This window comes from Neurospora tetraspora (assembly GCF_033439725.1).
Source record: "Neurospora tetraspora strain CBS 560.94 chromosome Unknown B0H65scaffold_7, whole genome shotgun sequence".
NCBI lineage: Eukaryota > Fungi > Ascomycota > Sordariomycetes > Sordariales > Sordariaceae > Neurospora > Neurospora tetraspora.
In genome coordinates this window covers 3,014,555-3,042,411 of record NW_026944389.1, presented here as the reverse complement: position 1 = coordinate 3,042,411, position 27,857 = coordinate 3,014,555, and the positions used below count along the sequence as shown (strand labels likewise).

General features: G+C 52.9%; 9 protein-coding genes and 1 non-coding gene across 10 annotated transcripts; 3 read left to right on the top strand and 7 right to left on the bottom strand.

The window, feature by feature from the left end:
- Positions 1–834: 834 nt before the first annotated feature.
- Positions 835–4,334, bottom strand: B0H65DRAFT_511660 (uncharacterized protein; the record flags this gene model as incomplete). The annotated part of the gene is made up of 9 exons (XM_062828506.1): positions 835–2,505; positions 2,556–2,658; positions 2,712–3,002; positions 3,054–3,153; positions 3,204–3,347; positions 3,401–3,646; positions 3,787–3,920; positions 3,975–4,014; positions 4,070–4,334. The coding sequence occupies 9 exons, from the start codon at positions 4,332–4,334 to the stop codon at positions 835–837; spliced, it is 2,994 nt and encodes a 997-aa protein (XP_062678821.1).
- Positions 4,335–6,920: 2,586 nt separating this feature from the next.
- On the top strand, positions 6,921–7,665 carry B0H65DRAFT_433069 (uncharacterized protein; the record flags this gene model as incomplete). The annotated part of the gene is made up of 2 exons (XM_062825040.1): positions 6,921–7,343; positions 7,456–7,665. The coding sequence occupies 2 exons, from the start codon at positions 6,921–6,923 to the stop codon at positions 7,663–7,665; spliced, it is 633 nt and encodes a 210-aa protein (XP_062678820.1).
- A 1,492-nt stretch (positions 7,666–9,157) lies between these two features.
- On the bottom strand, positions 9,158–11,760 carry B0H65DRAFT_511658 (uncharacterized protein; the record flags this gene model as incomplete). Its single annotated transcript, XM_062828505.1, has 3 exons — positions 9,158–9,550; positions 9,623–11,486; positions 11,555–11,760. The coding sequence occupies 3 exons, from the start codon at positions 11,758–11,760 to the stop codon at positions 9,158–9,160; spliced, it is 2,463 nt and encodes an 820-aa protein (XP_062678819.1).
- Positions 11,761–12,287: 527 nt separating this feature from the next.
- Positions 12,288–14,688, top strand: B0H65DRAFT_580864 (tyrosyl-DNA phosphodiesterase-domain-containing protein). Its single transcript, XM_062830801.1, has 2 exons — positions 12,288–13,183; positions 13,245–14,688. The coding sequence occupies exons 1-2, from the start codon at positions 12,599–12,601 to the stop codon at positions 14,586–14,588; spliced, it is 1,929 nt and encodes a 642-aa protein (XP_062678818.1). The 5' UTR covers positions 12,288–12,598; the 3' UTR covers positions 14,589–14,688.
- A 583-nt stretch (positions 14,689–15,271) lies between these two features.
- Positions 15,272–16,003, bottom strand: B0H65DRAFT_552186 (acyl-CoA-binding protein; the record flags this gene model as incomplete). The annotated part of the gene is made up of 3 exons (XM_062829872.1): positions 15,272–15,424; positions 15,657–15,724; positions 15,919–16,003. The coding sequence occupies 3 exons, from the start codon at positions 16,001–16,003 to the stop codon at positions 15,272–15,274; spliced, it is 306 nt and encodes a 101-aa protein (XP_062678817.1).
- An 830-nt stretch (positions 16,004–16,833) lies between these two features.
- On the bottom strand, positions 16,834–18,776 carry B0H65DRAFT_476590 (actin cytoskeleton-regulatory complex protein). Its single transcript, XM_062827374.1, has 3 exons — positions 18,135–18,776; positions 17,807–18,041; positions 16,834–17,744 (listed from the first exon to the last, which is right to left on the bottom strand). Exons 1-3 carry the CDS (start codon positions 18,369–18,371, stop codon positions 17,026–17,028), a joined length of 1,191 nt encoding a protein of 396 aa, XP_062678816.1. The 5' UTR covers positions 18,372–18,776; the 3' UTR covers positions 16,834–17,025.
- A 412-nt stretch (positions 18,777–19,188) lies between these two features.
- B0H65DRAFT_t396 lies at positions 19,189–19,262 on the top strand. Its single transcript has one exon. It is a non-coding gene; the product is annotated as a tRNA-Val (tRNA).
- Positions 19,263–19,555: 293 nt separating this feature from the next.
- Positions 19,556–20,582, bottom strand: B0H65DRAFT_432587 (uncharacterized protein; the record flags this gene model as incomplete). The annotated part of the gene is made up of 2 exons (XM_062825014.1): positions 19,556–20,355; positions 20,465–20,582. The coding sequence occupies 2 exons, from the start codon at positions 20,580–20,582 to the stop codon at positions 19,556–19,558; spliced, it is 918 nt and encodes a 305-aa protein (XP_062678815.1).
- A 1,008-nt stretch (positions 20,583–21,590) lies between these two features.
- On the bottom strand, positions 21,591–22,455 carry B0H65DRAFT_511654 (uncharacterized protein; the record flags this gene model as incomplete). The annotated part of the gene is made up of 2 exons (XM_062828504.1): positions 21,591–22,238; positions 22,354–22,455. The coding sequence occupies 2 exons, from the start codon at positions 22,453–22,455 to the stop codon at positions 21,591–21,593; spliced, it is 750 nt and encodes a 249-aa protein (XP_062678814.1).
- Positions 22,456–25,261: 2,806 nt separating this feature from the next.
- B0H65DRAFT_301226 (histidine phosphatase superfamily) lies at positions 25,262–27,420 on the bottom strand. The gene is made up of 2 exons (XM_062823142.1): positions 26,948–27,420; positions 25,262–26,882 (listed from the first exon to the last, which is right to left on the bottom strand). Exons 1-2 carry the CDS (start codon positions 27,268–27,270, stop codon positions 25,373–25,375), a joined length of 1,833 nt encoding a protein of 610 aa, XP_062678813.1. The 5' UTR covers positions 27,271–27,420; the 3' UTR covers positions 25,262–25,372.
- Between the last annotated feature and the right edge of the window lie 437 nt (positions 27,421–27,857).

The window sequence follows — 27,857 nt, the reverse complement described above, 5'->3', positions numbered from 1 at the left end:
ACCCGAGACTTCCATCGGCAGGACGGGACCTTCACTGAATGGAACTGGAACCAGAGCATATAAGCCCCCAAGTTTGTACCTTCCAACAATGGACTCCCAGTAGCTTACGTGATGGGTAGGTGCCCGTGCTGGTAGCCAGAAAACGCGTGGTCGTGGTTGTTTTCGTAGGTAGGTAGAGGTATGCGCATAGCTGGCCTCGAGTTCAAGTCCATGGAGGCTTGGGCAGCTGAGCTTTTTGCTTTTGGTTTCCCCCCCCCTTTTTTTTTTCCTTCGTCAGCTTTCATTTTCTCTACTTTGAGTGACTGACGTCCGTGGCGATCCATTTATTTATGTTTTTTTGCTCCCGACATGCTTATTTAATGAATATAATTGAAATACCCCCTGTCTCAGGTCATCGAAGACGGGAGATTTACGATCCCTTCCTTACACGGCGTTACTAATTTTACTATTGCTCTTCTCAACTCAACCCGGAAAGAGAGTAACAATGTTAAGTTGTCGTAATAGTTTGGTGACTGTAGAGATGATATACAGATACTGGACTCTTAATATGTATTGTAGTTTTGGAGTTGACGACGGTGTTTGAAGCTCTCCTAGCTACCTTTAGGTATACATATCGTCATCGAGATATATCGTGTATCATGTCGTATGGCGCTCAATGAAACCAGGCACTTGCACTTCATTTACAATTCGGCTGTTGTATGTAAACCATTGCACTGACATATTATTCAAGCTCAAGAATTTCTACCTCGTCATCATTCATCCGTTTTCTTTCTCCTTCACCCGCATCCTCATGCCCCATGTGTCCAAGGGCCATCTCCCAGTCATCATCACATCTTAGGTATAAAGCTTGCTCGTCAGTTCGTTAAACGACAACCCCTCCTTAGCCAAATCATCCACATCAATCAAAAAGTTCAACGGCATCTCCACCACCGTACCGCGGACCCTACCCAGCCACTCCTTCACCTCCTCCACGCCACCAGGGAACTCATCCTTTACGACATGCCCGTAGTCAACCTTACCCTTCTTGTACCCCTCCTCAGCCGGCTTAGCCTCCGTGCCCGGCATCACGAACTTCTCGCTAAAGAACTTGTCATAGTCATCCCACGTGCGCACCGTGTCGTCGGGGACGGCATGGAACACCTTGCGGAAGATCTTGGTGTTAGCCTTCGCCGTTTTGTACCAGAGCGCCAAAAAGTCGTCGGCAAGCGGATCCTCGACGAGCCGATCGGCGTCCGAGCCCCAGTCGTACTCGTTGACGGCGTGCTGGTTGACGGGGGTCCAGTTGTTGTTGGCGGCGTCCCAGCGCTGGTCGGGCAGGAGACCGAGGTGCTTGCGGAAGAGGTAGCGACGCAGCGAAGCGGCGAAGGCGGAGGCGCGGTAGGGTTGGCCGTCCATGGAGGATTCGACGCGGTTCTTGTCCTGGATGATGACGGCGATCTCCGAGTCGTGGTCGCCCATCTGCGAGCGGTCGTTGAGGTTGGCAGACCCGCAGATGACGACGCGGTCGTCGGCGATGAGAACCTTGGAGTGGATGTAGAGCTCTTCGCAGACGAAGGCGTTGATCTCGGATTCCGGGGAACCGTTCCAGGGAACGCTGTGCAGGTCGGGCCCGTTTAGCATGTAGCAGGAGGAGATGGTGTCCCAGGTGCTGTCGGTGATCTTGCTGGCGGCTTCTTGGTAGCGCTCGTATTGGCTGTGCTGGCGTCCGCCCCCTTGGCTTCCACCTTCGTAACCGCCGCCTTCGTAGCGACTGCCGGGTCTGCTGCTGCTCTGGCGGTAGTCCTCGTCGCGGTGTCCACCTCCGTAGCCGCTCTGCCTGCGGCCGTACTGGTCATCACCACGGCCACCATCATAGCGATCGCCATATCCGCCGGAATGGTACTCGTCGCGCTCGGGTCTGCCGTCATCGTAGCCCCTTTCATATCCACCTCTGCCACCCTCATAACCGCCTCTGCCGCCTTCGTAGCCGCTTTCACCACCGTAGCCCCGTTCACCACCGTAGCCCCTTTCGCCCTCGTAACCCTTCCCACCCTCGTATGCGCCCCTGTTGCTCTCATACGGATCGCGGCTGCTCTCATATTGGTTCCGGTCATCATCAATGGCACGTTCGAACTTGTCGTCGTAATCCCGACGGGCTTCCTCGTAGCTGACTCCGGCATCCTTTGCTGCCTGAGCCATAGCAGCACTAGTGTTGATGCGGTCGTAGTTGCGCAAGTTGTAGAATCGGATGTAGTCCGCTGGGTTCTCAATGCCCTCCCTTAACAGACACTCCATAATACTGTTGCCGCCTCTGTTGATGCTGAAGTACTGGAACTCCATGATCGCACGAGTGCCGAGGGCGCCGTCAGACTTGAGATCGCCAGCGAAAGCGGGGACAGCGGGCATCATGACAAAGATAACAAACTTCTCGCCCGCGCGGTGGGCCCGAATGATACGGTCGACGATGGCCTTGCCGATCTTATTGCCAACGGGCTTTTGAGCGTCGGACGTAGCGGTGATGAAGAACTGCTATACGTCAGTACTAGGAGAGTGAACGAGTGTACTATCTGACTTACCTGGTTCTCAATGTAGATGAAGTGCTTGGCGTTCGTGATGATCTCGATGTAGGCTTCGGCGATGGAGGCTTCCGTGTCATGACCAGCCGACCATTGGGAGCAACTATTCTTGTCAGGCGCTACAGAATATCAAAGAGAGAGAAGGAGTCAAAATACCTTCGCACTACTTGAACCTTCATGCTACGTCTCGGATGCTCGCTCGAGCGCATGCGATCGTCATGGTCCTCGTCGTCGTCGTCTCCTAAGAAACGGCGGGCATGCTGGCGCAAATGGAAAGGGGTTTCGAATTCACCGAAATCAGGGTAGGGAGGGTTGTCTCCATATCCACGATCACGGCTCTCTCCGTATCCGCGATCGCGGCTTTGCTCTTGCTGAGGAGCGTTCGCACTGATAAGGGCGTACTTACCGGGGTCCTTCTCCTTGTACTTTTCGTTCCAGATGAAGGCCCTGTGACTCGTTAGCAAGATCATCGGCATTGAAAGATAGGCTTAGACTAACCAGCGGTCAATGAAGTGATCAACTAGGTTATCAACAATGTGGCCTTGCAGACTGATGCTGATGTCAGACCAGCCCATTCTGGAGCTCTTGGTACGGTCGACTGTGTCATGTTAGTCCGAATACTTTCAGTATCAGCTCTGTTAAACTCACGCTTGTTGTTCTCCCAGTTGGCCACATCCTCGAAGTCGTAGACACGAGCGTTGTTGAAGTCCTGACCGGGGAAAATGATGTCGTCAAGGTTGCTGGGATGAGCATCGGCGATTGGGTGACTGTTCGTGTCCCATCTTCCAAAGCCTGTCCGACTGTTAGCATATTTCATTGGTAAACAGCGTCAAAGAAAGACCTACACATATCCAAGCCTCCCATGAATGCGAGCTTCCTATCGACAACGCAGAGCTTCTCATGATGAGCCCAGAACAAGGTAACGTCATCCTTGGTTCCGTACAAGGCGGCCAGGGTATCCCCCGGGAGCTTAGCCAAGCTGAATGTGCCCATCTGCATTTTGGACCGGAGATCGGCAAGGACATCTCTGCCTCTTGGGATGTGATCAGGATGTCTGAAGACCTGGATGTTCTTGTGGAGACTTTCCAAAGCTTTCCTCGTGTGCTAGAATTTGCTCATGGTTAGTTTTTGGTCTTGCAACTTTGTCGATGCAATATCATACCTGAGAATTGACTGTGGTGATGTTTGTTAGCCCTGGAAGTGCATCAAGAACCGATCTTTTAGGACTTACGAGTCAAAGCCTGTTCGACCTCCTTGTAAACAATGATATTGACCTTTACACCGCGCTCCGCAGCGTTGCGCAGCATCCGGTCAAGCCGGTACTGCTCATTCTTTGCAGGGGGGCGGCGCAGATACAACTCAGGACTGTCCATTTATTAATCAAAAGGTTCAACTTGCAAGGGAATGATAAAGGCATACCTCAACCACCAATCAAGGATGTAGATGCTCTCCTTGGCCTCTGTGATAGTGATTAGCGGGTGAATGGCCAATATGGCAAAACAGCTGTTGCTTACGCTCGAGAGCGATGGAGACGGCCCAGAAATAGGAGGCTCCATCGACGTACCACTTCACATCGCCTGAAGATTCAGGTGCGAAGGATCCGAAGCGGTTGGCTCCATATTGGTAAGGATAGGAAGTCTCGGGGACTTCATCGTCTCCGGCTTGCTGAGACTGAGCGTTGGCGGCAGTGTTGGCGTTATCGTCATGATGGAGCAGACCCTCTACACCTGCTGTAACCTCCTCAAGCGTCTGCTTGAGCTTATCACGCAGGAAGCCCATGGTGGAGATGTCGTTGAGCGGGCGTATGAGTGATGGTGATGGGTGATTTTGATGGTCGGGAGTTGCAATATGGCGTAAGTGCGGGGCGCACTCTGGCAATTATCGATGCTGTCGTATCTAGAGACAGGCGCCTGGCGTCTAAACAGGCGGCCGTTTGTGTGAGACGTTGTTGTACAAGGCAAGTAATCGAGCGAGGGAAGACTGAAGAAGGTCCGTCACAGTCACAGGGAAAAGAGCTGAATCAGTGACAGAGCCGCAGAGTGGACACTGAGCTGCGTGTGTCAGGGAGCTGAAGGTGAAACGGAGACTGAAGAGATGGCATGATACGATAGCTTAAATGTTTGTTAATGGCCAACCACCCAACGAGCGGGGACTGTTGGTGGGCACTCTGGCCGTTGCTCTGAGAGACCAATTAGAAGCTGAAGCGAAGCAGTGTTTACGACGACAGGCTTACGTACAGATGTCCTCAGCGGTACTGTTTCCAGCCAGCCAAGAGGCAAGCGAACCGAGGAATCCCATGAAGCCAACCAATTCGGGTCGTCAAGGTGCTGAGTTCAGCTGCCCTGTGTCAGAGTGGACCACAGGCATTGGTAGGGCTGAAGCCCGCATCGCGATCGTTGTCCTCGTATTCTCATTGGTTGTTATTCGGGTTGGCACGATGTCACCGAACAAAGTCCCTGACGGCCCGTGGTGATGACGATGAGGTGCATTGCGGTGCGATTCTTTCATATCCGTTGGTGTATAAGCGGGAGATGATGTTTTTAGAGGTATTCGGACACACATTTCTGGAGCGGCCACTTCAAGGGCAGTCCCGGCTTCTGGAAGTTGGACGTCCGCAGTCGGCAGTGTAGATCAGGGTCTTCGTTGCTCGTGTTCCCCTCCACCTTTTGGGCTTTTCACCCCGCCTTTGGAAAAGAAGCTCTGCCGAGGTCGACGCACTGTCTCGGGGGCAGAAACGTGGCTACCCTTGAGCTTCCCATATGAGGACAAGAAATGGCCATGAATTCGATGAATATGGCATTATCATGCTTTTCGTGAAGCCGAAGTATGCTCCGATAGGATAAGTTGCACCACATCGAAGCGCAGAAGAGAGCAATACAAAGGAACAACACAGTCCGGGCCAAGGTAAGTTTAAGAGATATGCAAGATATATGCGCAGTATGGTCGGGTTTCAGAATGGTGATGAGGCTTTGAAATATTTTCTGCCGACTGCTTGGAGTTCACAGAACATACGAGTGGAAGGATCGATTGAAAGTGCCGTTGGTGACGAGTTGGGATATTTGCCCCTGGAATTTTACTCGAAGGAAAGAATGGACCCCCCGCACTAACAAAACGTGCTGTGGCGTAGGTGACTGCCCCTTGAAGCTCAACATTTACAGGGCCCCGCCGTTTAGTCCTCCCACTCCCGTCCATAACGTGACGGAAAACTTCCATTCGTGTGCCTTGAGTGATGGAAACATTGGAAACTTTCACGGTACAATTCAGCCTTGAAACGCGTGAAGGAACGTAACGTAAGCGAACCCCCCTCCTCCACTGCCCGTGAACGCGTGCCTGGCCCTTGCTGCCGCTGCCGCTGTGACGGAAAAATGATCAGTCCTTTGCAGCTGTTATAGGCGCAGGTACAGTACATTCGGTTTCACTATCATCACGTTTCGAGATTTGTCCCGTTCCTGACTGAGGTGAGATCGTGACAGAAAACATCAGGTACAAACTTCCATTGGTAAAACCTTGGGCAAAGACTTTGGACCCTCAAGGTTTTCAAAGCTCCAGTCTCTGGTATTCACGCTGCATCTCAAAAAGGTAAAGTACTTCCAGATCTTGGCACTTTTTCTTCTTCGTGTGTGATTACCGTTCCTGAAAACAACCATCATCACCTCGGTCACTCGTCTACTGCACCTCCATCACCCATCCACCCACCCACACCACTGCTTCACCCTTTGGAAGTCGGAACGGGGAAGCGTGACTTTGTTGGTCCTCTCCCGTCTGTCCGGTCAGACCCCCGATCTGGCTACAACCGCCGTCACCGTCTGCGCACACCGGGTATATTCCCTTCCCAGATCCGAGGTAAGAGGGAGGAGGAGGAGGAAATGGCACACACCTCGAGACAGGGAAAGCCTGAGGTTGGCGTACAATATTTCCTGTTTGAGGCCAAGGTCAGCAATTTATCACTGACAACCTCAAGTCCCGGAGTGGTTTATCACTCATCACTCATGAATTTCCATCACGTTGCTCCCTTTTAACCCCCAATCTTCACCCACACCTTCATTCCCCCCTCCCACATTTTCCCGTTGACACATTTTTCTTTCTCCTACCCAGTTTGGCCATTGCACCTTTTATACCAGAAATCTTTGGCTGAGACTGGCTGACCGGCTCAAAGTACTTCTAGCTCGTGACTGCCACCTCCTCTTGGGCCAGAAACAGACGACCAACTCCATGATATCGACAAAGATCAACTACACCTCGGCACTCGTTACAGGAACATACTAGCGTTATCATCTTCTTCGCCTATCCACCACAATCTTCAACCAAGGGTGAGAGAGACGTTCAGTTCGCTCTCAGTCACCACTCACCATGGACCTCCCAACAATGCCGCCCCCCACCTCCCCCTCAATGACCTACGTCTTCTCCCCCGACCAACACGGCCACCTAGTCCCGTGGATCGCCGCCCTGCACGCCTCCTGCATGACCATGGACCGGATGATCGGGCCCTTTCTGCCGCCGCTCGAAAACGGGAAGCTTCTGGGGTGGTGGAGGGAGCGTATAGCCGAGTCGAACCGGGGCACCCGGGTCATCGTTCTGCTTTTGCCCGAGACTCCTCCCGGTAGCAAACCGGTGGGCAACGACCTGAGAGGGTTGGCGATGCTCAAGTTGTCCGACACGGAGACGGGTTCGTTCCGGGGGAAGATTGATACCCTCCTCGTAAATCAGAAATACCGCAGGCAGGGAGGCGCAAAGGCGTTGGTGGATGCATTGGAGTATGAGGCTGCTAGGAGGGGGAGGACTTTGTTGGTGAGTTTTTTAGTCCAGTCCATCCCTTCTCTCTCTGTCACCTTAGAACGAGAGAGAGAGAGAGAGAGAGAAAAAGAGGAGAGAAAACAAGAACTGACAGACTCGAAAACAGCGCGTAAACACCGAAACAAACTCCGCCGCCGAAGCAGCCTTCAAGAAATTCGGCTACATCGAGTTCGGCCAAGTGCCCCAGTTCAGCAAAGCCGTCGGCGTTCCTCAAGGCAGTCTCAAGAAGAGCGAGACGTTTTTCTACAAGGATCTTCTCTCGCTTTCGCAGCAACCACAATCGTCTGACTCCAACTCCTCTTCTTCCTCCTCTTAGTCTCGGGAGGAGGAGACTACCAGGGGGGCTATAACTAGGTGGTGGTGGGAGTTCCGAGCGGTCTCCCGCTCACTACCGCTCAAAACACTTTGGTTCTCCTTTGTTGTTCCTCTCTCACTCGGTACTTACCAGTCTTTTTCTTCATTTGTTCGGTGGCTTACTTATACTTTGTGCTCTCTTGTTTTCTTTTTGGGCTCTCTTCTTGTTTTCTGTTTCCTTCCCGAGTATGTATGGTTCTGCTTATTGGTATGGGTTTCGGTTTCGGTTTCGGTTTGGCTTTGGCTTTGGTTTTGGGATTGGGTGATGTTCTAGAGAAAGAGAAAAAGATGAAGCCCGCGCTTTTTTACACACACCATCTGGGGGAGGGGGGGGTTACCTCCTTTTCCTTTTTTTTCCTTCTTCAGTTCTCCGTCGTTCGTGATCGGTTTCGGTCATGACCTATTTTCAAACGATATGTACATAGGGAAGGAAGGATCTGGTTGTTTAAAGCGGTTGTATTTTTGGTGTTTTACTTTTCTGTATTGCTTGTCAAGGTATGTCTGGTTGAGGTTGGGAAAAGGCACACACGCACACAAGCGTTGGGGTTAGAAGAAGAAGAAGAAGAAGAAGAGAAAGCGAAATCATTGATGTTCTTTTCATCGTTAGAAGTCTTGTCACACATCCAGTAAAACCAGACGAGGACTGTAGTTGTAGTATATAAAGTGCTACACATCGTGGTTCAGGGTTCCAACCAGAGCCTCAACGGGATACATATGCGGCCGCTTATCGAGGCCAGCTCTACCAGCCATTCAACAAACGGTCAACTCCCGAAGCGACGGGCGGGCCACGAGCGGCGGTACACTGGCAACTTAACTGACCAACCGGACTTGAACCACCAGCTTCGGTTTGACCCGCTGTGTTGTTTGGTTTTACACAACCAACTATGGATTGGTCTATCACCAACGGAACAACAAGCGATAGAAAGTCACCGAGGCATCTCATCACTTCCCATATTACGAGCAGATTCAACAAATATCCTACACGCCAACTCTATTCTCCACCAAGTGTGGTTCCAAGTCTTAGGATGAGGGAACCCCCACAAGTAACCCAGTGTAATGGGATATATAAAAAAGCATGGCCAAGGAGGAAGGGGAAAAAAAACAAGAGAAGTGTAGTAATATCAATACCAATACCCAGTCAAGGAGGCTTTCAGGTCGGTTCGGTTTTTCCTTTTAATAAGCCAAAAGCCACCAGTCCAGTGATGCTCTGTCCGCCAGATATCCCTTCTATCCATTCCTCCCATCCCCCAAAATCCAGCCTTCGCGATTATACACAAATTTCCTCGCTGCCTCCTCATCTCATTTGAGCCCCTTTCCCCACACACAACCATCAGTCATTAACTACAACAAGCACGCTCTACATCCACTCCCACCGCGTGCACATATGTAAAATCCAGATCATTTTCCTGATGAAGTATAAACCAACACAACCACCAACAGACCAAGCCCGTAATTTAATCGGCCTTGGGTCCACTGCTGCTGCCACCGCTGCCGCCAAACACGCTCTGAATGAAGCCGCCGGTGCTGCCCTTCTCGCCGGGAGCACCAACGCCGCCCTCCTCCAACTTGAAGTGGGTGCCGTGACCGGCCCTCCTCTGGGCGCGAGCGCTGTTGCGGAACCACGAGAGGCAACCGAAGGCGATGCCGAGAATGCAGCCCATGGAAAGGTAAGGATGCTCCGAGAAGGTCATGCGGATGTCGAAAAACATCTTCTCAAAGGCAGAGATGGTGAGCTTGGGCTTGATGTTGAGGGGGTTCTGGGAGATCTTGGTGATGGTCTCGAGGATGGAGGTGCGGCTGGGGACGATGGGGTTGCCGGTGGTGGTTTGGTCCCAGTAGCGGCGGTTCTGATTGGGAAAGTATGTTAGCAAGCGTTCAACGAGTGCCTAAAAGCTGTGAAGTGGGGGTTGAACACTTACATCCTCATCGTTGATGATGATCCGGTCACCAGTGTCCTTGACATCAATACCGTAGGTGGTCCTGATCCACCTCTGCCAGAAAACGCCATCAACCCAAGCAAAGGTGATCTCCTTCCTGTCCGCCCTGTCCATGTTGATGCGGATGTTCTTGGCGTTGCGCAAAGCACGCTGGTCGTTGCGGTCCTCGGCCTCCTCGATGCGCAGCTGCTTGGCGTTACGGAGCTCCTGCCTTTCCAGCTGGAAGAGCTGGATCTGCTTGTCCATCCACTCGCCGGCGGCCGACTTCATCTCGCGGATGGCGCCGGTAAACGACTCCTCGTCGTCTCTGTTAAGGAGTCCGAGGACAACGATCTTGCCATCCATGATCTCGCGGGCGTTTGAGGCGGTCATCTCGGGAACAATGGGCAGCCAAACGGACTTCATCCAGTCAAGGACCTGGCGAGTGCCGCGCATCTCGTTGGGCGTGAGAGGCTGATAATAGGTGGGACGGCCCTCGCGAGAGACGAGCAGGCGGGGCCAGGTGGTGATCTTGAAGCGATCATACATTTCGGGGTCGCGGGTCTTGACGAGCTTGGCACGGCCGATAAGGCTGAGAGGAAGACGCTCAAGGGCGAGGAAATCCTCGGTGGTGGTGGCATGATCGTAGAAGTAAACAAAGATGACCTCCTCCTTCTCCTCAAGAGCCTTGAAAGAAGCGGCATCGACGTCCTGTACACCGTTAGAGATGTCGATGGCCTTCTCAGCATACGCGAGGAAGTCTCCGAGACCACGGAGGCCAGTGTACTCGGCACGCTCGCCTCCCCGGAAGAACTGAATGGTGGGGTAACCGGTGACACGGACGTCCTTGCAGAGGCGGACCTCCTGCTCGCAGTTGACCTCGCCGATGTTGAGGCGGCCCTTCATCTCGCGAGCGACCTGAGCCCAGTTGGCGGCCATGGCTTGGCAGTGATGACACCAAGGGGCATAAAACTTAATGAACCAAGGCTGCTGGGTCATGGTGACCTGGCTCTGGAAGCTCTCGGCAGTCAGGGGCTGGGAGATACCATTGGGGTTAGGAGTAGTCTTGGGCTTGTTGCCTTTGATGGACGCAGCAGCAGCGGCAGCGGCAGCAGGGGCCTCGTAGTAAGCAGCAGGCGTAGACTTCTTCTCCTCCTCCTTGGCCTTCTCGACCTTGGCCGTCTCGACCTTGGCCTTGGCCTCAACAGAAGGGTCAGCCTTGGAGACGGCCTTGGTTTCCGTGGCCTTGTCTGCCACCTTTTCCACAACCTTGTCCGCGACCTTATCCTCGGTCTTGGGAGTCGGCATCAAGTACTCGTCGTTTCCGGTGATGAAAGTATCCTTAACAGGCTGTTCAACCTTGGCGGAGTCCTTAACAAGATCGACCTTGGGCATATCCTTGACGGAATCAACCTTGGTGGAGTCCTTAACAAGATCGACCTTGGGCACGTCCTTGACGGAATCAACCTTGGATGCTTCTTTGGTATCCTTGATGGCGCCGACCTTGGGGACGTAGCCAGGAGCAGAGATTTCGCCGGGCTTAGGAAGCTCGAGCTTCGCGGGTCTCGATCCGGGCTTGGTCTCTTCCAGGGCCTTCTCCACCACCTCGCTCAGAACAACCATGGACTTGACGCCCTTAAGAGCCTCGACCTGTTCGCCATTCTTGTAGAGAGTAGTTGTTGGGTAGGAAGATGCCTTGTGTGCGCTGCACAGATCGTAGTACGCCACGCAGTTGATGGTGCCGAAGCGGAAGTCGTAGAAATTGGTAAAGTTCGCGTTCTCGTTCCCGACGGGCTTCGATGTGTAGTAGAACTCGTATAATGTTTGGTATGTAGGAGCAAAGTCAATGCAGTGGGGGCAGTAAGGGCTGCAGGTGCGAGGTGTCAGCTAACGCGGTCGCATGCTTACCAGACCAGAGTCTTGATGATCAAATACCTGTAGTGCTTAACCATCAGCCATTTGCTGGCTTTGGATTCCTTCTCCCAGTTGTCGGGGGTGAGCTCGATAAGTGGTGGTATCGATACATCGTTGAACTTGGTGTACTCTGTCACCCCCACGTCGTCCTCTGCTTCTGTTGTTGTCGTCGTTGATGCGGCAACGGCCACACGGGCCGCGCCCAAGAAAAGGGGAAGCCACCTCATGGTCGTGGCCAGGTGTATACGAAAGATAAGTTGTGATGTTTAACAATGTCGGGGCCTGATTGTCGCACACTGCATCGAAGAGTGAACCAGCACCGCCTGGGTGGGAAGAAACGCCTTAGAACCTAAATCGAACCCACTTCGTGCTGTACGGGTCGATCGCGACGGGATGGTCGTCGATGGTGGCGTGGTGGAATATGGTGCACTGAGTGGTGTTCACAGTCAACCAAAAGATGAGAGACGAAACCGCCTTTGAAAATAGTAACAGCGTAGGTGGTGTTTGTCTGCTGGCGGCATGGGACAATTCCACCTCAATCCGCTACTTGCTTCAGGCGACGGGGGGCCAGGGGGTCAAAGGGATTCAGGAGGCGATCGAGGCAATGGCGGCCGGCCGGCCGTGCTGGCCCCTGGACTCTCAGGGCCCGCCCAAGGGGGCTAGAACGATTTCAGCCAAGACTTATCAGTGGAGCCCACGTCGCGGAGCTCAGCCAAGCCACATGAGGCTGAAATATGTAAACACTTCTCCAAGTCATTGTCGAAGGTGAACATCATGGAAGCCATTGTTTCTTTTCGTGAAGAACATTGTTTCACTGGGAAAAAACAAAGAGGGATTGGACTTATTAAAAGACTGATTTATTTCAGTTTCTCAATCTCGCGAAATCTGAATTGAAAGACTTCCAGTTGGCCTATCACGCTGTGAGAGGAGTCACCCTTAGCAGACAACACCTGGGCAGCTGGACAACCCGAAGGGAACGGAACGGCAACAACGACACGTCAAAGACTCTGTCTCGGAAAGAGCAAGGCATGAAAAACACACGACGTTCATGGTTTGAGACATCCCATGTTCACAATTTGCACAAAGCTGTCAAGATACACCAATACACCTCTCATCCGTCGAGTTCCAAGTGTGCACCGTCGACGACCCAATCTGATTGTTCGTGGACTGGCTATGACTCTGCCCGTCACGATGGAGAACAGCTGTTCGTCAAAAAGAACAGTCCAAGATGCTGACCTGGGTGAAGCCGGTGAAGCCCAGAATGGCGGAAGTAGCAGGGCAACACCGCGATCCCTCAGTCGTGCTGTCAGTCCTCCGCTCAAGAAACGCCGCACAAGCCCAGAGAAAGAAGAAGAATCCCTTCCCGCAGAACAGCAGGCAGAACAGCAGCCATGTCCATCTCGAACGATTGTCAAATCGCCGTTTCATCTTACCACGATTCGCTCCTTGGGACAGGATTCCAACAAGGATACCGTATCACTCAAGGACCTTCTCGGTGACCCCCTGATCAAAGAGTGCTGGGAGTTCAACTACCTTCACGACATTGACTACCTCATGAGCGCGTTTGATGGTGACGTCCGCCATCTGATCAAGGTTCACGTTATCCACGGCTTTTGGAAGAAAGAGGATCCCAATAGGTTACAGATACAGGTATATCAAAGTCAAATTGCCATGCCGTTCGTTGTTCAGTTCTGACCGACCGACCACCTAGTCTGACGCCGCTCGCTATCCCAATATCACCACGCATCATGCCTATCTTCCGGAGCCTTTTGGCACCCATCACAGCAAAATGATGGTGCTCTTCCGAGCAGATGATACAGCAGAGATCATCATCCACACTGCAAACCTGATCCCGAGAGACTGGGGTAACATGACGCAAGCCGCTTGGATATCTCCCCGACTTCCGCTTCTGAAGCCAGACACCCAACAGTCTACTTCCTCTACTCGTGCTCCACCACCAGCTGGGTCAGGTGAGAAATTCAAGATAGACTTTCTGAACTATCTACGCTCCTACAGGGCTGCATGTAAACCTCTTGTTGACCAACTTTCCAAATATGACTTCTCCTCAATACGTGGCTCACTGATCGCCAGTGTCCCAGGGCGACACTCTATCGTTGACGATTTCCCGACCCGCTGGGGCTGGGCCGCGATGAAGGAAACTCTCAAATCGGTGCCCGTTCGCCAAGCAGATCCTGATCGTAATGACGGCGAGAAGCCCGAAATCGTAATCCAGATTTCCTCCATCGCTACCCTAGGTCCAACCGACAACTGGCTCAAAAACACCCTTTTCGAAGCGCTCAGTGGTTCCCAAAGCCCCAAGACCCTGTTGTCGTCGTCCAAGTCTAAACCAGACTTCAAGATCATCTTCCCCACGCCGGACGAAATCAGGAAGTCACTCGACGGTTACGCGTCCGGTGGTTCCATTCATACCAAGATCCAGTCTGCTCAACAAGCCAAGCAGCTCCAGTATCTGAGGCCGATGTTCTGCCACTGGGCGAACGACTCGGCCGATGGAATCGACCTAGACCCCGCAACCACCGTACCCATCCGCGAGGCAGGCCGCCAACGCGCCGCACCCCACATCAAAACTTTCTTCCGCTACGCCAACCATAAATCCAAATCCTCTATCGACTGGGCTCTCCTCACGTCCGCCAACCTTTCCAAACAAGCCTGGGGCGACGCGCAGAGCAAGAACAACGCCGGCGAGCCGCAGGTGCGCATCTGTTCGTACGAGATTGGCGTGCTGGTTTGGCCGGAGTTGTTTGCAGATGGTGATAGTAGCAGTGATGGCAAAAAGGGAGGGAAGGCCGAGATGGTGCCTACTTTTCTTACGGATACTCCAAGTCCAAGTCGTAATAATGGGACGTCTTTCGGCGGAGAGAAAGAGAGAGGCAAGGGAGGTGATGAGAACAAGGAGGAGCCAACGGTGGTGGTAGGATTGCGGATGCCATATAACCTGCCGTTGCAGCGGTACGGGCCGCAAGAGGTGCCTTGGGTTGCCACGGCGAACCACTTGGAGCCGGACTGGATGGGGCAGGTTTGGCGACATGATTGAGTTGCGGAAATGGTACGCAGCTGCCTGATCAGTCTATTGATGTGGGTGGTCTCCGGTAATCTGCCTTCGAAATGAACTTCTGAACGAGAGCGTATGTGGTCAGTATTGGACGGCATACCTAGTAACCTTCCCGTCTGGTGTTAATATTGACGATACCCCTTCCGTTTTCCTCCCATATGGATGTGGATTCCACACGCGGCTCAAGCCGCCATGTCATGCCATGTCATGTACACACGGGATACCACAGACGTCTCAAAAATGTAGTGTAACTGAACCCGCAGAAACCGGGGAAATTGTTCTTTGCAGATCTCGACATGTAGACAAGATGTAGGTAAGTAGGTAGGTAGGTAGCTTGAACTACCAGGACTACCTACGTACCTCGTCACGACCAGAATGCCTGCCTGCATGTTAGCAAGACCTCTGCCAGCGGTAACAGTAGGAACTCACTGACAAATCCTTATGGTTTTTTTTCATCCAGACAAAGATCGACACGACAGCCTCTTGTGATAGTGGAACCACGGCTTCCATTCTACCACGAAGGGCCTTCGCCGCTTTCCCATCACCGACTAGTCTCCACAGACAGACCGCGTGCAGACATGGATGGCCTCGAACACTCTTGGATCTTGGTAAATTGGCATTATATTATTTATATAAGCTCAACGGGTATCTAAGCCTTCCACGCCTTAGTTGGAGCCAACAGCCTCGGGGGCCTTGTTCTCGTCGTAGCCGTACGTGGTCTTCATCTCCTCGACCTTGGCGACGTACTTGGTCTGGGCCTCCTCGGCCGTGAGGGCCTCGTCGACAATCTTCGACCAGGCGTTGTACTTGGCCTTGCCCTGTTTTGGGGGGATGTCATGTTAGCTTCCGTAGTTAGGCGTATAGGGGTGGATGTTTGGTTCATGGCATGGTCTTCGGAGGGTAGGGACAGGGCGTTGAGTTGTGGTACGTGTGGATGGACGGATGGAGGTTCGTGACTCGACCGACGGCTAAAGAGCGAGCGCGTGATGGAGAGAGATGGGATGGAATGTGGGGGGTAAACGGCGAGAGCGGAGACGGAGCGGAACGAACCTTCAGGTCGAACATGCCAGGCTTGTCAGCCTTGGAGAAGTCGGCGCCGGTAGCGACCTTGTAGAGAGCTGTGTGATGACGAGAGAGAGAATGTTAGCTAGCTGCTGCCTTGCCCGTGGTCGTTGAGTCTTGTTCGGTTGAAGCTCAAGCTCTTTCTGATCGCGCGCGAGACTAATAGGTAACATAGTCCTCGGCTGCTTTATAATTGTCGAGCGAGCGCAAGAGAGAGTATGGGAGTGGGACGCGACGGGACGCGACGCACCATAGATCTCGAGGAGGTCATCGTTGGAAGGCTTGGAAGTAAGCTTCTTGGAATCGGCAACGGCCTTCTCGAAAGCGGCAGACATTTTGATTGTTGGGTGGGTGGGTTGGTTTGCTTTTGGTAGAGGATAGCTTTGGGTTAGCTAAAGACTCGAACGTACTTGTAGATAGGTAGTTGCGCGTCGCGTACGTACAATGGGTATATATGAACTTGAAGATGGAGATGGAGAGTGGAAAGAAGAGAAGAGTTCGGGAGATTGAGGGTTAAAGCAGGGCAGTTCTTTAAGTACGCCAAACAAGTACCTTTACCTTGTACTCTACAGCACGAACTTGTTGAGGATCCAAGGATGGGATGAAATGCAACTCTCGAACCGGATTGGCGGGGTAGGTACCTTCCAGGCTCCAAAGTGCGGAGTAAACACTCGCTGTGGACTTTCCCGCAACGAGTGGTGGGGAGGGGTCTTTTCTTTTCCCCTGGAAGCCCGGGCTCTTCCATGTGACCATGAGCGTCATTGCCCCACTAGTTATCGATGATAACATCTACAACACCCTCTTTAACTCGCGTCTTCCTGACCTGACAGCCTCACTTTAGGACATGTTGTAAGGGATTCGAGTACCAGGGGGATAACGCCGAGAATGGCACTTCAGAATTTATAAAGTTCCTCATCCTTATAGACTCTTGAAATGTCTGTATTTGACTTGGTTGTGCAGGAATTGACTGCTCTGCTGGTTTCATATTTTCGTTTTGTCTCTACGAAGCGGCAACAAGCAAATCCATTCCGGTGCTTTTGGCTTGGAAGAGGGCACGGCACTTCGCTGATGAGTACAACCAGTCTGAGCAGCTGTGCCCTGCGACTTGGGCTGGCGTTGGAACACTACTGTACTCATGTCGTTGTACCAGAGGAAACATCATGGGTTAAGATATGAACCATCAGGTAGCTTGCTGTGACTCCACTGAATACCATTAAGAGATTATGCTGTCTTAGAAAGTTAGACACAAGTGAAAACCCAATCATTCCATGATCCTCATCTCGAGGAACCCAACAAAATCATCCAGCCCGCTCTCTCTCTCTTTTCAGCCCATCCCCTCGTGCTAACCCTCACAAGCTTACCTCCCAACCTTCTCCTCCTCAATCTCCCTCCTCAGCTGCTCCAACACCTCCTGCCTACTCCTCAAATGCGCCTCCAGCCCCTCCACCTGCTCCTTAACCGTCGCCAAGTCATCCGCCACGCTCTTCAGGCTCCCACCAGCCGCCGCCTTCCCCTTGCCCTCCTCCAGATCCCTCAATTCCTTGCGCTTATAATCCAACAGCTGCTCCAGCTCCCTCTTGACCAGCGCCGGCTTCGTATCCCTCTTCCCGCCCCTGCGACGGTTCGCCGCCTCCTCGACCTTAGCCATCTTCTCCTCCAGCTCGGCCAGCTGCTTCTTCAGCCTGACCTCTTCCCACTGGTCGTCCTTCTGCTCGGACGAGAAATCCGTGCCGGCCGTCTTGAACGAGGAGCGGCCCAGGCGCGTCAGGTACTGGTCGCCGAACTTGGCCTTGCGGCCCGTGGAGGTCTCGTCGTCGGCCTTTTGGGCCCAGCGCGACTGCGACGGGTCGTTGACGTTGTAGCTGATCTTGTTGCGCTCGAAGGAGGCGCGCAGCGAGGCGGGAACGGTGCGCGGGATGCGGAACCCTTCGTGGCGGTAGTTGAGGATGTGCAGGAAGGCGAGGCAGGCGTCTTTGTTGATGGTCGAGGAGGCGGACGGGTTGATCAGGTTCCAGGCGGAGCGGATGTCGGTGTCGGGAACGGAGAGGGAGTCGTAGAGGTCTTGGAGGGCGGCGACTGCGGGAGGGAGGGTAGGTTAGCATAGGTTAGGAATAGGAAGGGAAGGGGAGTAAACATACAGGAAACCTCGCCGCGCATATCCCGGTTTTCTTGATAGATCTGCTCGTACTTGGACTTATCCGCCGGGCTCATGTACCAGTCGAACCCATCCTTCAAGCCGGGTGTATCATCTTCATCTTCGACTTGCTCGAATTTCGGCGCCTTGCCGGTCAGCGCGCGGTTCGCCTGCACAAGATGGGCTTTGGATTCGGGGACAAGCCAGTCTGGGAGAGTTGTCGGGACATCTGCGTATTCCTGTTTCCGTATCCCGTGTTAGTTCTCTGATATAGCTGCTATTGCTGCTCCCTCGCTCGCTCACTCGCGGCTTCAGGAAGGAGGTAAACGAACCCCGTTCAAAAGGTCAAAGATGACCCTCATCGCAACGCAGAACTCTTCGAAATCAAGGTTCCCGTCATTGTCCACATCGGCCAGATCCCACACGCGCTCCAACTGGTCATCGCGCAGGCCACTGTTCTTCAGCACGGGCGCCGCCTGCTCGCCCGTCAGGAACTTGCCGCCATTTGTTCGCGCCGAGAAGATGTTCCAGTACGTCTCGATTTCCTGCGATTCGATTTTTGGCGGCATTGTCGCGGTTGACTTCGTAGTCGTTGTATAGGTAACGTGTAAGTGAGTTGGAAAGTTGGCGAGCAGCTACCTCTCTAGAGCCGAAGGGCCGTGAACCGCAATGGTGACCTAGGTCCGGGGGCAACGGCTTCGGGTTCGGGTGGTGATGCGGTCGTCGACGGGACTGAGCGCTGATTGACCGTACTCGAGATGATGGGAGCAATTGACGTTCAATTGGACGAGATGGTCACGGAGATAAAAGGGACAAGGCGGAGATTGATACTCGGTCAATGGGAATCAGTTCGATTGGGTTGAGGTTATCTCGAGGAAATCAGGTCGGGTTGTTGCAAGTGTACAGCCCCGTAGCGCGGTGTAATTACAGTGGGAAGTTGTCAGGCGGATGTCCAAGCTCTCGGTGGATGATGCCCGGGCCTCGCAGCATGACCGGGGGACGGATATGCGCACATGGCTGTTGTGCCTTGCCGTAGCTTCGAGGCGCATGGGGCTCCACTTTTTCTCTGCCCCTGAGCCCCTTTTCCATCCAAACAATGGCATCTCACTTGTCGAAGGTCGAGTTGCACATTGTGAGGCTCGTCATACTTCAGTTCCGTAGCTGACTTCGAAATAGCCTTCTCAGAAAATAACGGAACTTTGCTTCCAGCATAGTTCGGGTTACATATAGGGCGCAGGTGCTCGCTTGGTAAACCACCCAGCTCAGCTGCCAGGTCGTGCCGGCTTCTTCCAGCAGTGAAAGAAAGAGCGATACGCCAGAATATGGCATGAAGAGACTCCGGCTTCATGAGTCGAGGGAGTGCCTCTAATCTTCATTCACAAATACGGTCCGATGGTGTAGTTGGTTATCACGTCAGTCTAACACACTGAAGGTCCCCAGATCGAGCCTGGGTCGGATCAAATGTGAATTTCTTTTTTTGACCTTTTTGCAACGTGCCTTGCCATATCGAACGACGTCAAAGAACGGGATGACTTTTACTTTTCGACCAGCTATAGGATCGTGGTGCAGCTGTCACTCACAATGCTGACAGGCGAACGATTCTTTGCTGGATATCGCACCCCAATCCAGCCCCTCTGACGATAACCTTAACTCGTCTAGTCGACATCTTTCTAATCCCGATATGCCTGCTCATTCCTTGGCCCAATACTAATAACCTAAACCTGTGCCATCCCCTCTCCATGTTCACCGTCCATTAATGCTTATAATCCATCTTATCATCCCCAATAACCCCCCAAAACTCCTCCACAATCTCCTTCTGCCCGCTCTCCGCCCCCCTAATAGCCAAGTACAACCTCGAATCCAGCTCCGGATTCCAATCCCCCGGGTTCCCACTAACCATAATCCCGCCCGCCTCCTCCAAGATACACCAACCCGCCGTCACATCCCACGCATAACACCCGCCCTCCCAATACATATCAACCTGGCCCGCCGCCACGGCACAAATATTCAGCGCCGCGCTGCCCAAACTGCGCAAGCTGTGCACCATGCTCCCCCCATTCTCCTTGGCAGCAGTCAACTGCCTAAACACCCTCGTCTTGATATCAAAGTTTTTCCCATCGCGCTGACTACCCCACTCCACCGCCACCAGGGACGTGGACAAGTCTCCTAGCGGCTGGCCCCCATTCAGCGGCAACTTTTGCTTCTCTCCTTGCCCCTTTCCTGGTTCGAGCGAGGCGTTGCGCTGACAGTAAGCGCCCTGACCCCGGATGGCCGTCCAGAGCGTGTCGAGAGCGGGGTTGTAGACGACTCCCACCGCGGGGCGGCGGTCGAGGGCGAAGCCGAGCGAGATACAAAAGCCGTGCGGGTAGCCGTGGACGAAGTTGGTGGTGCCGTCGATGGGGTCGACGATGAAGGTCGGGGCTGAGGTGACTTTGGTTTCGCCGGGGACGTAGGTCTCTTCGCCGACGAAGGAGAAGGAGGGGTATTTGGAGCGGAGGGTGGTGGAGACCATGCGCTCGACGGCTTGGTCGGTTTCGGTGACTATGTCGGCGGCTGTTGTGGAGGGCAAAGGGGTTGTTAGTTAGCTGAGGTTGCTTGCTCAGGATGGGTAGGTAGGTAACTGCTTGGGAAGAACTTGGAGGATAAAAGGAGAGGCACGCACAGTTCATCTTTGAACCCTTGTCAATTTTGTTTGGGTTGGCAGCGAGGATCATGCGGCCAGCCTCGAAGGCGACCTCCACGAGGGTGTCGTGGATCTGTTTGAGGTTGATGTCGGACATGGTGATGGTGGTTGCCGTAGCTATTAGATATCAAGAGATAGTGGTACAGTAAAAGACAAGATTAATCGACAGTGCCGTCGTAAAGGGTGGTTATATATAGGTGAACAGCCTTTTCTACAGTTGGTGAAGCTGAGTTTCAATGAAATTGGTATATAGAATGTTGGTTGGAAGCTTTCAAAACTCGGGGTATATAAGCTCCAAGATGACATGCGCGGGGAAGGTGGAGAGCAATAGAGCTTCCATGTCATCGGGCGTGTGTTGGTCCATCCCGTCAGGGGTTCGGCTGGCCAGCTCGGCGAGGGTGGGGCGGGATGCGACCGAAGTGGGGTCTTAAACATGCTCTCTTTTCAGTTTCATCCCATCATCCGGTGTCCCGAGCGAGACATTGGACGGCCGCAAGGTCGGTAACGCACGAGGCAAGGCCAGGATGAAAGAGTTTGATCGTGTCCGATAGAGTACTGCATGTATCATATGTGCTCCTCCTTTGATTCTGGGAAAGTTGTTGTTGTTGGAATGCGAGGTGTGCCGTTCGGTCTTTGTGTGATAACTCGGTAAGTTGTTGTTTGAAGATCCTCCCTGACCGGCCACGAGTGTCCGCGCTGGTATGTTTGGCCTCAGCCCATTGATTGATATTGACGACTGGTGCGTTGCTTCTCGTATGGCTTCTGTCATTTCAAGTAACTCTTGCGGAAGTAATCGAACACATAGATAGAAACAGAGCCGTGTCCTAACTCCCAACCAATCGCCCTTCCCAGAAATGATGAACAAACCAATCCAAATGTTTCCCTTGCCGCCTTTTCGGGTAGAAAGATAAGAGTACCCGTCAACAGGTACACGCACACCTTTCCCCCTTAGAGACATGGCCCTCTCATGAAAATGTAGCCGCGCCTTTAACACCCCGGTAGACCATTCCTCGTGCTTTTCGTAGTGATCGGAGAGCCGAAAGGCTTTTTTTTAATCCATTTTGTTGTGCCGCCAGTAATATCCATCACTTAGTTGATCACCGCCTCACACATCCTCTCTGAAGATTGACCTCCTCTCCGCATGGCTCTCAGGCTCGCCATTATTGTGGCCACTCGGCTTCGAGGCTCCCGTGCCCTCAATCGGACGGGGGCTGACGCCTCTCATGCTAACGTTGCTCTGATCCGCGGCAGCATCATCGAAAGGGTTTTGGGAGGCGGGCGCACTCAATCCCTTGTTCGCAGCCGGGCCAGGAGAACGGCTCCTCTTTCTGCCTCTCTCCTCATCAGGATCCGCGAACGGGTTGCTAGTGCCAGTGTTGCCCGGGTTGGTCGCTAGGTTCATCTGGTAGCTGCTTCCTCCGTAGCTGGTATCGTCGCCAAGGTTGTTGTGCCGAGGGGGCTGCATTTCCGTCTCCTCGTAGTATGTGGGTCCATAGCCATCCGCCTCATGTCCAACGCGCGCATCCCATGCCTCATCCGGGTCGAGGGGTCCGAAACCGCGGCTCCGGGCGGCGTTGGCGTTAGCACCGGAGGGCTCGTAGGCACCTGCCGCAGTGCGATTGTTGTTCTTCTTGAACTTGCCGAACCAGCCCTTGATACCGCCGGAGGAAGAAGAGGTGTTGTTGGCGTAGGGAAGCGAGTTCGAAGGCTCGGGCCAGAAAGGGATGTAAGAGGTGATGGGTGGTGGTGGGAGCTGAAAATACGATGTTAGTCATGTTGTCAATCATGGTTCGTTCGTAAGAGGAATTGGAATCCGCAACCGCAAATTTGAAAGAACAGCCGACGTTGGAGATGGAGGGATGACATACCCCCAGCTTTGTTGCTTGGATGCGTGTGATTAGGATATAGAAGATGGCGGCAGCCACCACTGCGAGGAAGACGCAGAGGACAATAACGCTAGCCGGCCCCATGGTGAAGGTCGAGTTCGTTGGCTCAGTTCCGTTTTCCGCTTGTCTGTAGTTGGATAGGAGAAGGAAGCGGGCGGAACGGGCGGATCGAGTTCAGGAGGAAGTCAATGGAGTCGTTGGTCGTTTGTGGTCGTCGGCTCGCATCTGTCGTGGTTGAAGTTGTCAAAGATAATTTTTGCGGTCGCTCGTTTGACGGTTTGGTGTGTGAGTGTGGGTAAACCCGTCGTAAAAGAGAGGCTGGCGCAAAACCGGGAAGAAGGCAGCCGTTTCGTGGAGTTCCGTCGCAGGCGGTTAGTTGGGTGAGGGTCCCGGGGCGTGGAGTACAGGTACCAGAGTCTTGTTTGTCGGTATGTAACACGAAGAAGAGAGAACGAGGCTTTATTCTGCGGGCGATACGGATTCCGGACCGGTAATGGAGGAGGGTGGTGAAGTTGAAAGCTCCGCGACCACCGAACTGAAGAGGGAACGCACTGCGTCAGCGGGGCTTCCCTGCCCACCGAGCGGGACTTTCTGAGCCAAGACGACAAGGATGAGTGGCCGCAAACATCCAGATCAGCGACGGCCGATTATCTAAGCCCAAAGGGGCAGTAAAGATCCACTGTTAGTGACAAGCTTTCGGGCTTTAGCGGGTGGCTGCCGCCCTGCCCTGTCCAGGTACAAACTGTGCTTGGCAAGTCAACTTCCATGGCGACCTCTTCACATGTGTACCACTCACAACATCGTTGTGTCGAGTTTCCTCTTTTTCTTGTCCATTAAAAGTTTCAAGCTCTTGGGTGCCCAGTACGGTGTCTTGCTAGATGTACACCACAAAAGGGCTCTCATCCAGCCCAGTGAAATACCAGTCTGGCATGCCCAGTACAAGAGAAGTCGAATCGTTGACTTTGAGTGGGGAGCCATGAGGGTTCTTCCTTCCGTATCATCCGTCAAGCCGTAGGGCATCCTGGGTAAAAAGACTTCGAAAACGCGAGGGCGACCGAGCGAGTTCGAACCGTGGATTGACCGTGGGTCGATACCGTCAAAATGCCTGCAGCTAACATCAAATGTGTCAGAGATCCGGTGCCACTGGCCAACATGCCATTCCAATTCACCAACTTCGTAACACTCCAACAGTTACAAAGCCGAAGAGGAAGACCAACGTCGATGCTCTCGTTGAAAGCGTCACGTATCTGGCGGACGCTATACCACTCAAAACAAGGCCGCCAGGGAGACCACCGAAGAGGATGTTACTGAAGGGGAGCCTATCGAACAGGAGTATGCAGGCCGTCACATCGAATGGTTGTCCAAGGCGCTGAGTGTGTTCAACAAAGGTGGCTGGAAAGACAAGGTTGACGAGGAAGTTGCTTTGTATGCCTTCCGGCAATGGGAAACCTCGCCAGAGGCAGTGACTTATATTTTGTTACTGGATCGGACAAAAGGCGGGAGGCTTACTTTAAGGTCTCTTTTACCCGTTGGGGCCAACGGCTAGTTGAACAGTGGCGTCTGCTCTTCAAGATGAAATCGTCCGAAGGAAACAGGTTAGACAATGCATTGCATCAGGTGTTGATGACCTTACATCGTTGTATACAAGTCCAAAAGCTCCATTGCATCATGTAAGAAATCAAGATACGTTGGTCATTGATCTTGAGTACAGAACAAGAAGCCAAGGTCTTCATCTCTCTCCCTGAATTTCTCTCTTTCCCCCTCAAATTGGAACCGACCTGTTCTTATCTTTATTTATTCACTGCTAGCCAGAACGTCAACATGCCGAACGTGAGCACATCTTCCTTTCTCCTCAACAATCCAAGGAGAACATACACGGCGTCATTACTAACCCCCAAGAAGTTTTATCAAAACATCCAGGAGGACCTCCGCAACCGCAGCACCGAGCTCTGGGTCATGTCCCAGGACACAGACTACTATAAAGATCATGCCATATATTCGAAGGAAACAAGTTGGACAATGCATTTGCATCAGGGTATACAAGTGTATACAAGTTCCAAAGCGGTCTTGCATCATGTGAATAAGCTAAACACATCTCTCATGAGTATAAAGCAATATTCCATATTCTTCACTCCTCCCTACATTTTCCTCTTCCTTCTTCAAGTTGCACGTCCTACTTTTTTTATTCTTCCTCTCTGCTAACAGGAACGACACCATGCAGAACGTGAGTAACCTTTATCACCCCTCAACTATCCAATCCTATACACCACAAAGAAAGATTACCAACTTCCCAAGAAGTTTGATCAGGACATCCAGAAGGACCTCCGCAACCGCAGCACCGAGCTCTGGGTCCTGTCCCAGGACACAGACTGGATTGAAGAACCCAATCTGTACGAGGAGCCCAACGCGTACCACGAGCCGCCACTAGCGAGGAAGGAGAGGCAAAGGCAGCAGGCAGATGTTCAATTGAGGATTCGTGTCGCCGCTATGGAGAAAGAGAAAGAGAAGGAGCTGGAGAAGCTAGCTCCCTGGGTGAAGCACAACCACAAGGCCGCCCCCGACCAAAAGGGGAAACAGGTCTTGGCCAAGAGGAAGCCATATAAGAAAGTAGTCGGCAGCGATAATCCCAAGGGAGTTAAAAAGGTGGACAAGAAGAAGAAGGAGACTCAAGAGAGTCAGAGGCGGCTGGCGGAGAGAGTAGAACATCTGGCCAAGGCTGTGCACAAGGCTCAAGTAAAGAGTCAGAGGCGGTGGGCGGAGATAGTACAACAAGTACTAGCAGAGCCATGACTTGGATGTTTTGTGCTTGGCGGGTGTTTTGCTGCTAGGGTGCTAGACAGATAGGTAGTGGTTGTGCCCGTCTTACAGTTTCCCAAGGGTTTGGCTTACTTGGCTTATTAGGTATTAGGTATTATTCAGAACAGAGATGTCTTTGGCTTGCTGTTACCTTCCATCGCTCGCTGATCGCCCAAAAGAAAAAGAAAAGGCTAACGCCTGCTTATTATCCGGACCAAATCCATAACCTACCCGAGCTACCTTTAACGAAACACTTATCCCAATCCCCTCCCCTCCTAGCAAACTCCATACTCTCCACAAACTTATCCAACCTACACCTCCCCAACTCATCCGCCTCACATCCATTCAATCTAACCACCCTATCATTAACCAAGATCCTCACCAACTCTTGTTCCTCTTCTTCCCCTTGGTCAATCTTCCCATCCCCATCATTGTCACCATCACAAACCATCTTCTCAAAATACACCCTCCCCGCAAACGGCACCGCCCAACCCACCTTAAACACCCCCTCCCTCTCTTTCAATCCCGGCTCATCCCCCGTGCTTCCATACTCTTTTGGTATCGTCGTATTATCCATCATCTTCTCCCTATCCACCCCCTCGAAGATTCTCAAAGCAGTCAATATCCCCATCATATCATTATCATGACTGAAATCCGCAAACACGGTCCTATTCTTATTCGTCAACGGGAACGTCTCCTCGTTTTGGTCTAAAGTGGAATTGGTCGTCGTGTTATCGACCACGGGTGAGTGGGTGAGTCGAGCCAAAAGCTCGTTCACGTACCCCACCCCCTGCGTGGCACCCAGAACATTACCCGGGCCGAACCCGTAAAACTTGCCGAGGGATTGGAGGTAGTCGTATACCGTCAAGTCTTGGGCCGTAAAGAGGGAGCAGAAGGGGGAGATCCTCTTGCGGGTAGATGATTCTTGGGAAAGAGAGGAAGGTGGATAAGCGACGGTGTCAAAAGGGCAGAGATCCATAAGCGAAAGGACGTCCGTATCAGAAAGAGTGACGCCTTTGAAACCCTGCGCATTCAAGCGCGCGGTGATAGGCGGGAAGTTGGCGGCTATAAAGGTCGCTTGGGCCGAGTCGCCGGTGGTGGAATCCTCGAAGGCGCGGCAGAGGCCGTGGTGCATGGTGTTATTGGCCGTGGGCGATTCGGAAATGATGACCATTTCCTGGCGGGGAAGCGGGAGGGAGGAAGGGGGTGGGTTCTTGTCGGCGAGGAGGGCGGAGTAGAAACCTGTTGTGAAGTTCTCGGCTGAGGCGATGACGCGCTCCTGCCCCGAGGCGCGGACGAAGGGGAGAGAGTCCGGGTCGGTGTAGTCCCGGATGAGGGAAGCGTAGCGCTGGTAGAACTTGATGCCGGAGTTGACCATTTCTTGCTCGCCGAAGGCGGTGAGGTCGTCTACCCCGAGGACGTAGTTGTAATCTTTGATGAACTCGAAGTCGGGGCCGTACCAGGTGGCGGAGGTTTTGATCTTGGTGAGAACGGCGGAAATATCGTCGGCTTTGCCGGGGGTTGGGAAGCGGGCGCCGTGGCGGGAGAGAACTTGGGCGAAGGTGAGGCGGCAGCCCTCGGGAACGGAGGGGGAGATCTCCGATGGGACGGAGAAGAAGGGCGAGTATTGGCCCCATGTGTGAGTGGTCTTTTGGTCACATTGGTAGCCAAGCTCGGGGGTGTCGCAAGGTACTGAATTTGGGGAGAGTACCCGTCTGATGAGATGATTAGTATTTTTGACGTGAAGATATGGCAAGAAAGGTAAAAAAATAGGGCTCACAGAGAAGCAGCAACCAGGTAGCTGAACAACGGAATCATCAAGAGGAGCATGATAAGTTTGACAAAGATGTTATTAGGATCTCCCCATACCAACCGATAAAGCAAGCCTCTCCCTTTTTGTTGTTTAAGTTGACTTTCCTCGTCCAAGTTCTCGTCTGTTGACTCGCCTGGAAGCAACCGAGTCTGACTCTCTGGAGCTACTCCTCCTGAAGCTTCGCCATCGTGATCGAGTGGCGAGTATTTATGCTGCGAGCCTCCTCCCATCCTAAAGAGGGAAGTAAATACAGAGGAGGCCCTGGACGTTCCTTTGGTGGCCGGATCCATGTTCGGTTCGGCGCAACTGTGAAGCGATTCCTTATTCCACCTCTCCCGTCTAGACGTGTATTCCCGGATACGACTCTGCGCGGACTCGTTCTCCCTAACCGCGAGTATTGCCGGAAGGTGACGATGTAAATGGGGATATATAGGATATCCTTGCGGGGACCTTGATGGCCAGACAGACGGGTTTGATCAATGCCGAAGTTGTTGTTCTTCCAGGATGTGATTATGCGCAGTGATGTTTGTTGATGCGGCTCATCATATATCAATGCAATATACTTGAGTGTTGATCCACGTCCCAGTCGCCATGAGTCGAGGTCTTGAACCACTAACTAGGTCGACCCAGTTCAACAGACGTTTGCCGCGAGAAGGTAGAAGAACTCAAGTAACAAAGAATAGTCGAGAGATGCAACCTGCAGAAAAAGGATCGGGTCCCATTACATATGTAAAGTTGACTGCAACCACCCACGTGCAGTGTGCTTCATGTCGTGGTTGGTTCGTCGAATGGTTGGGTGTTTGTCAAACTGCCAATCGTCTTGTCGTCTCACTGGATGCGCACGGACCAATGATGTACCTATCAGGGGTCGTCGGTG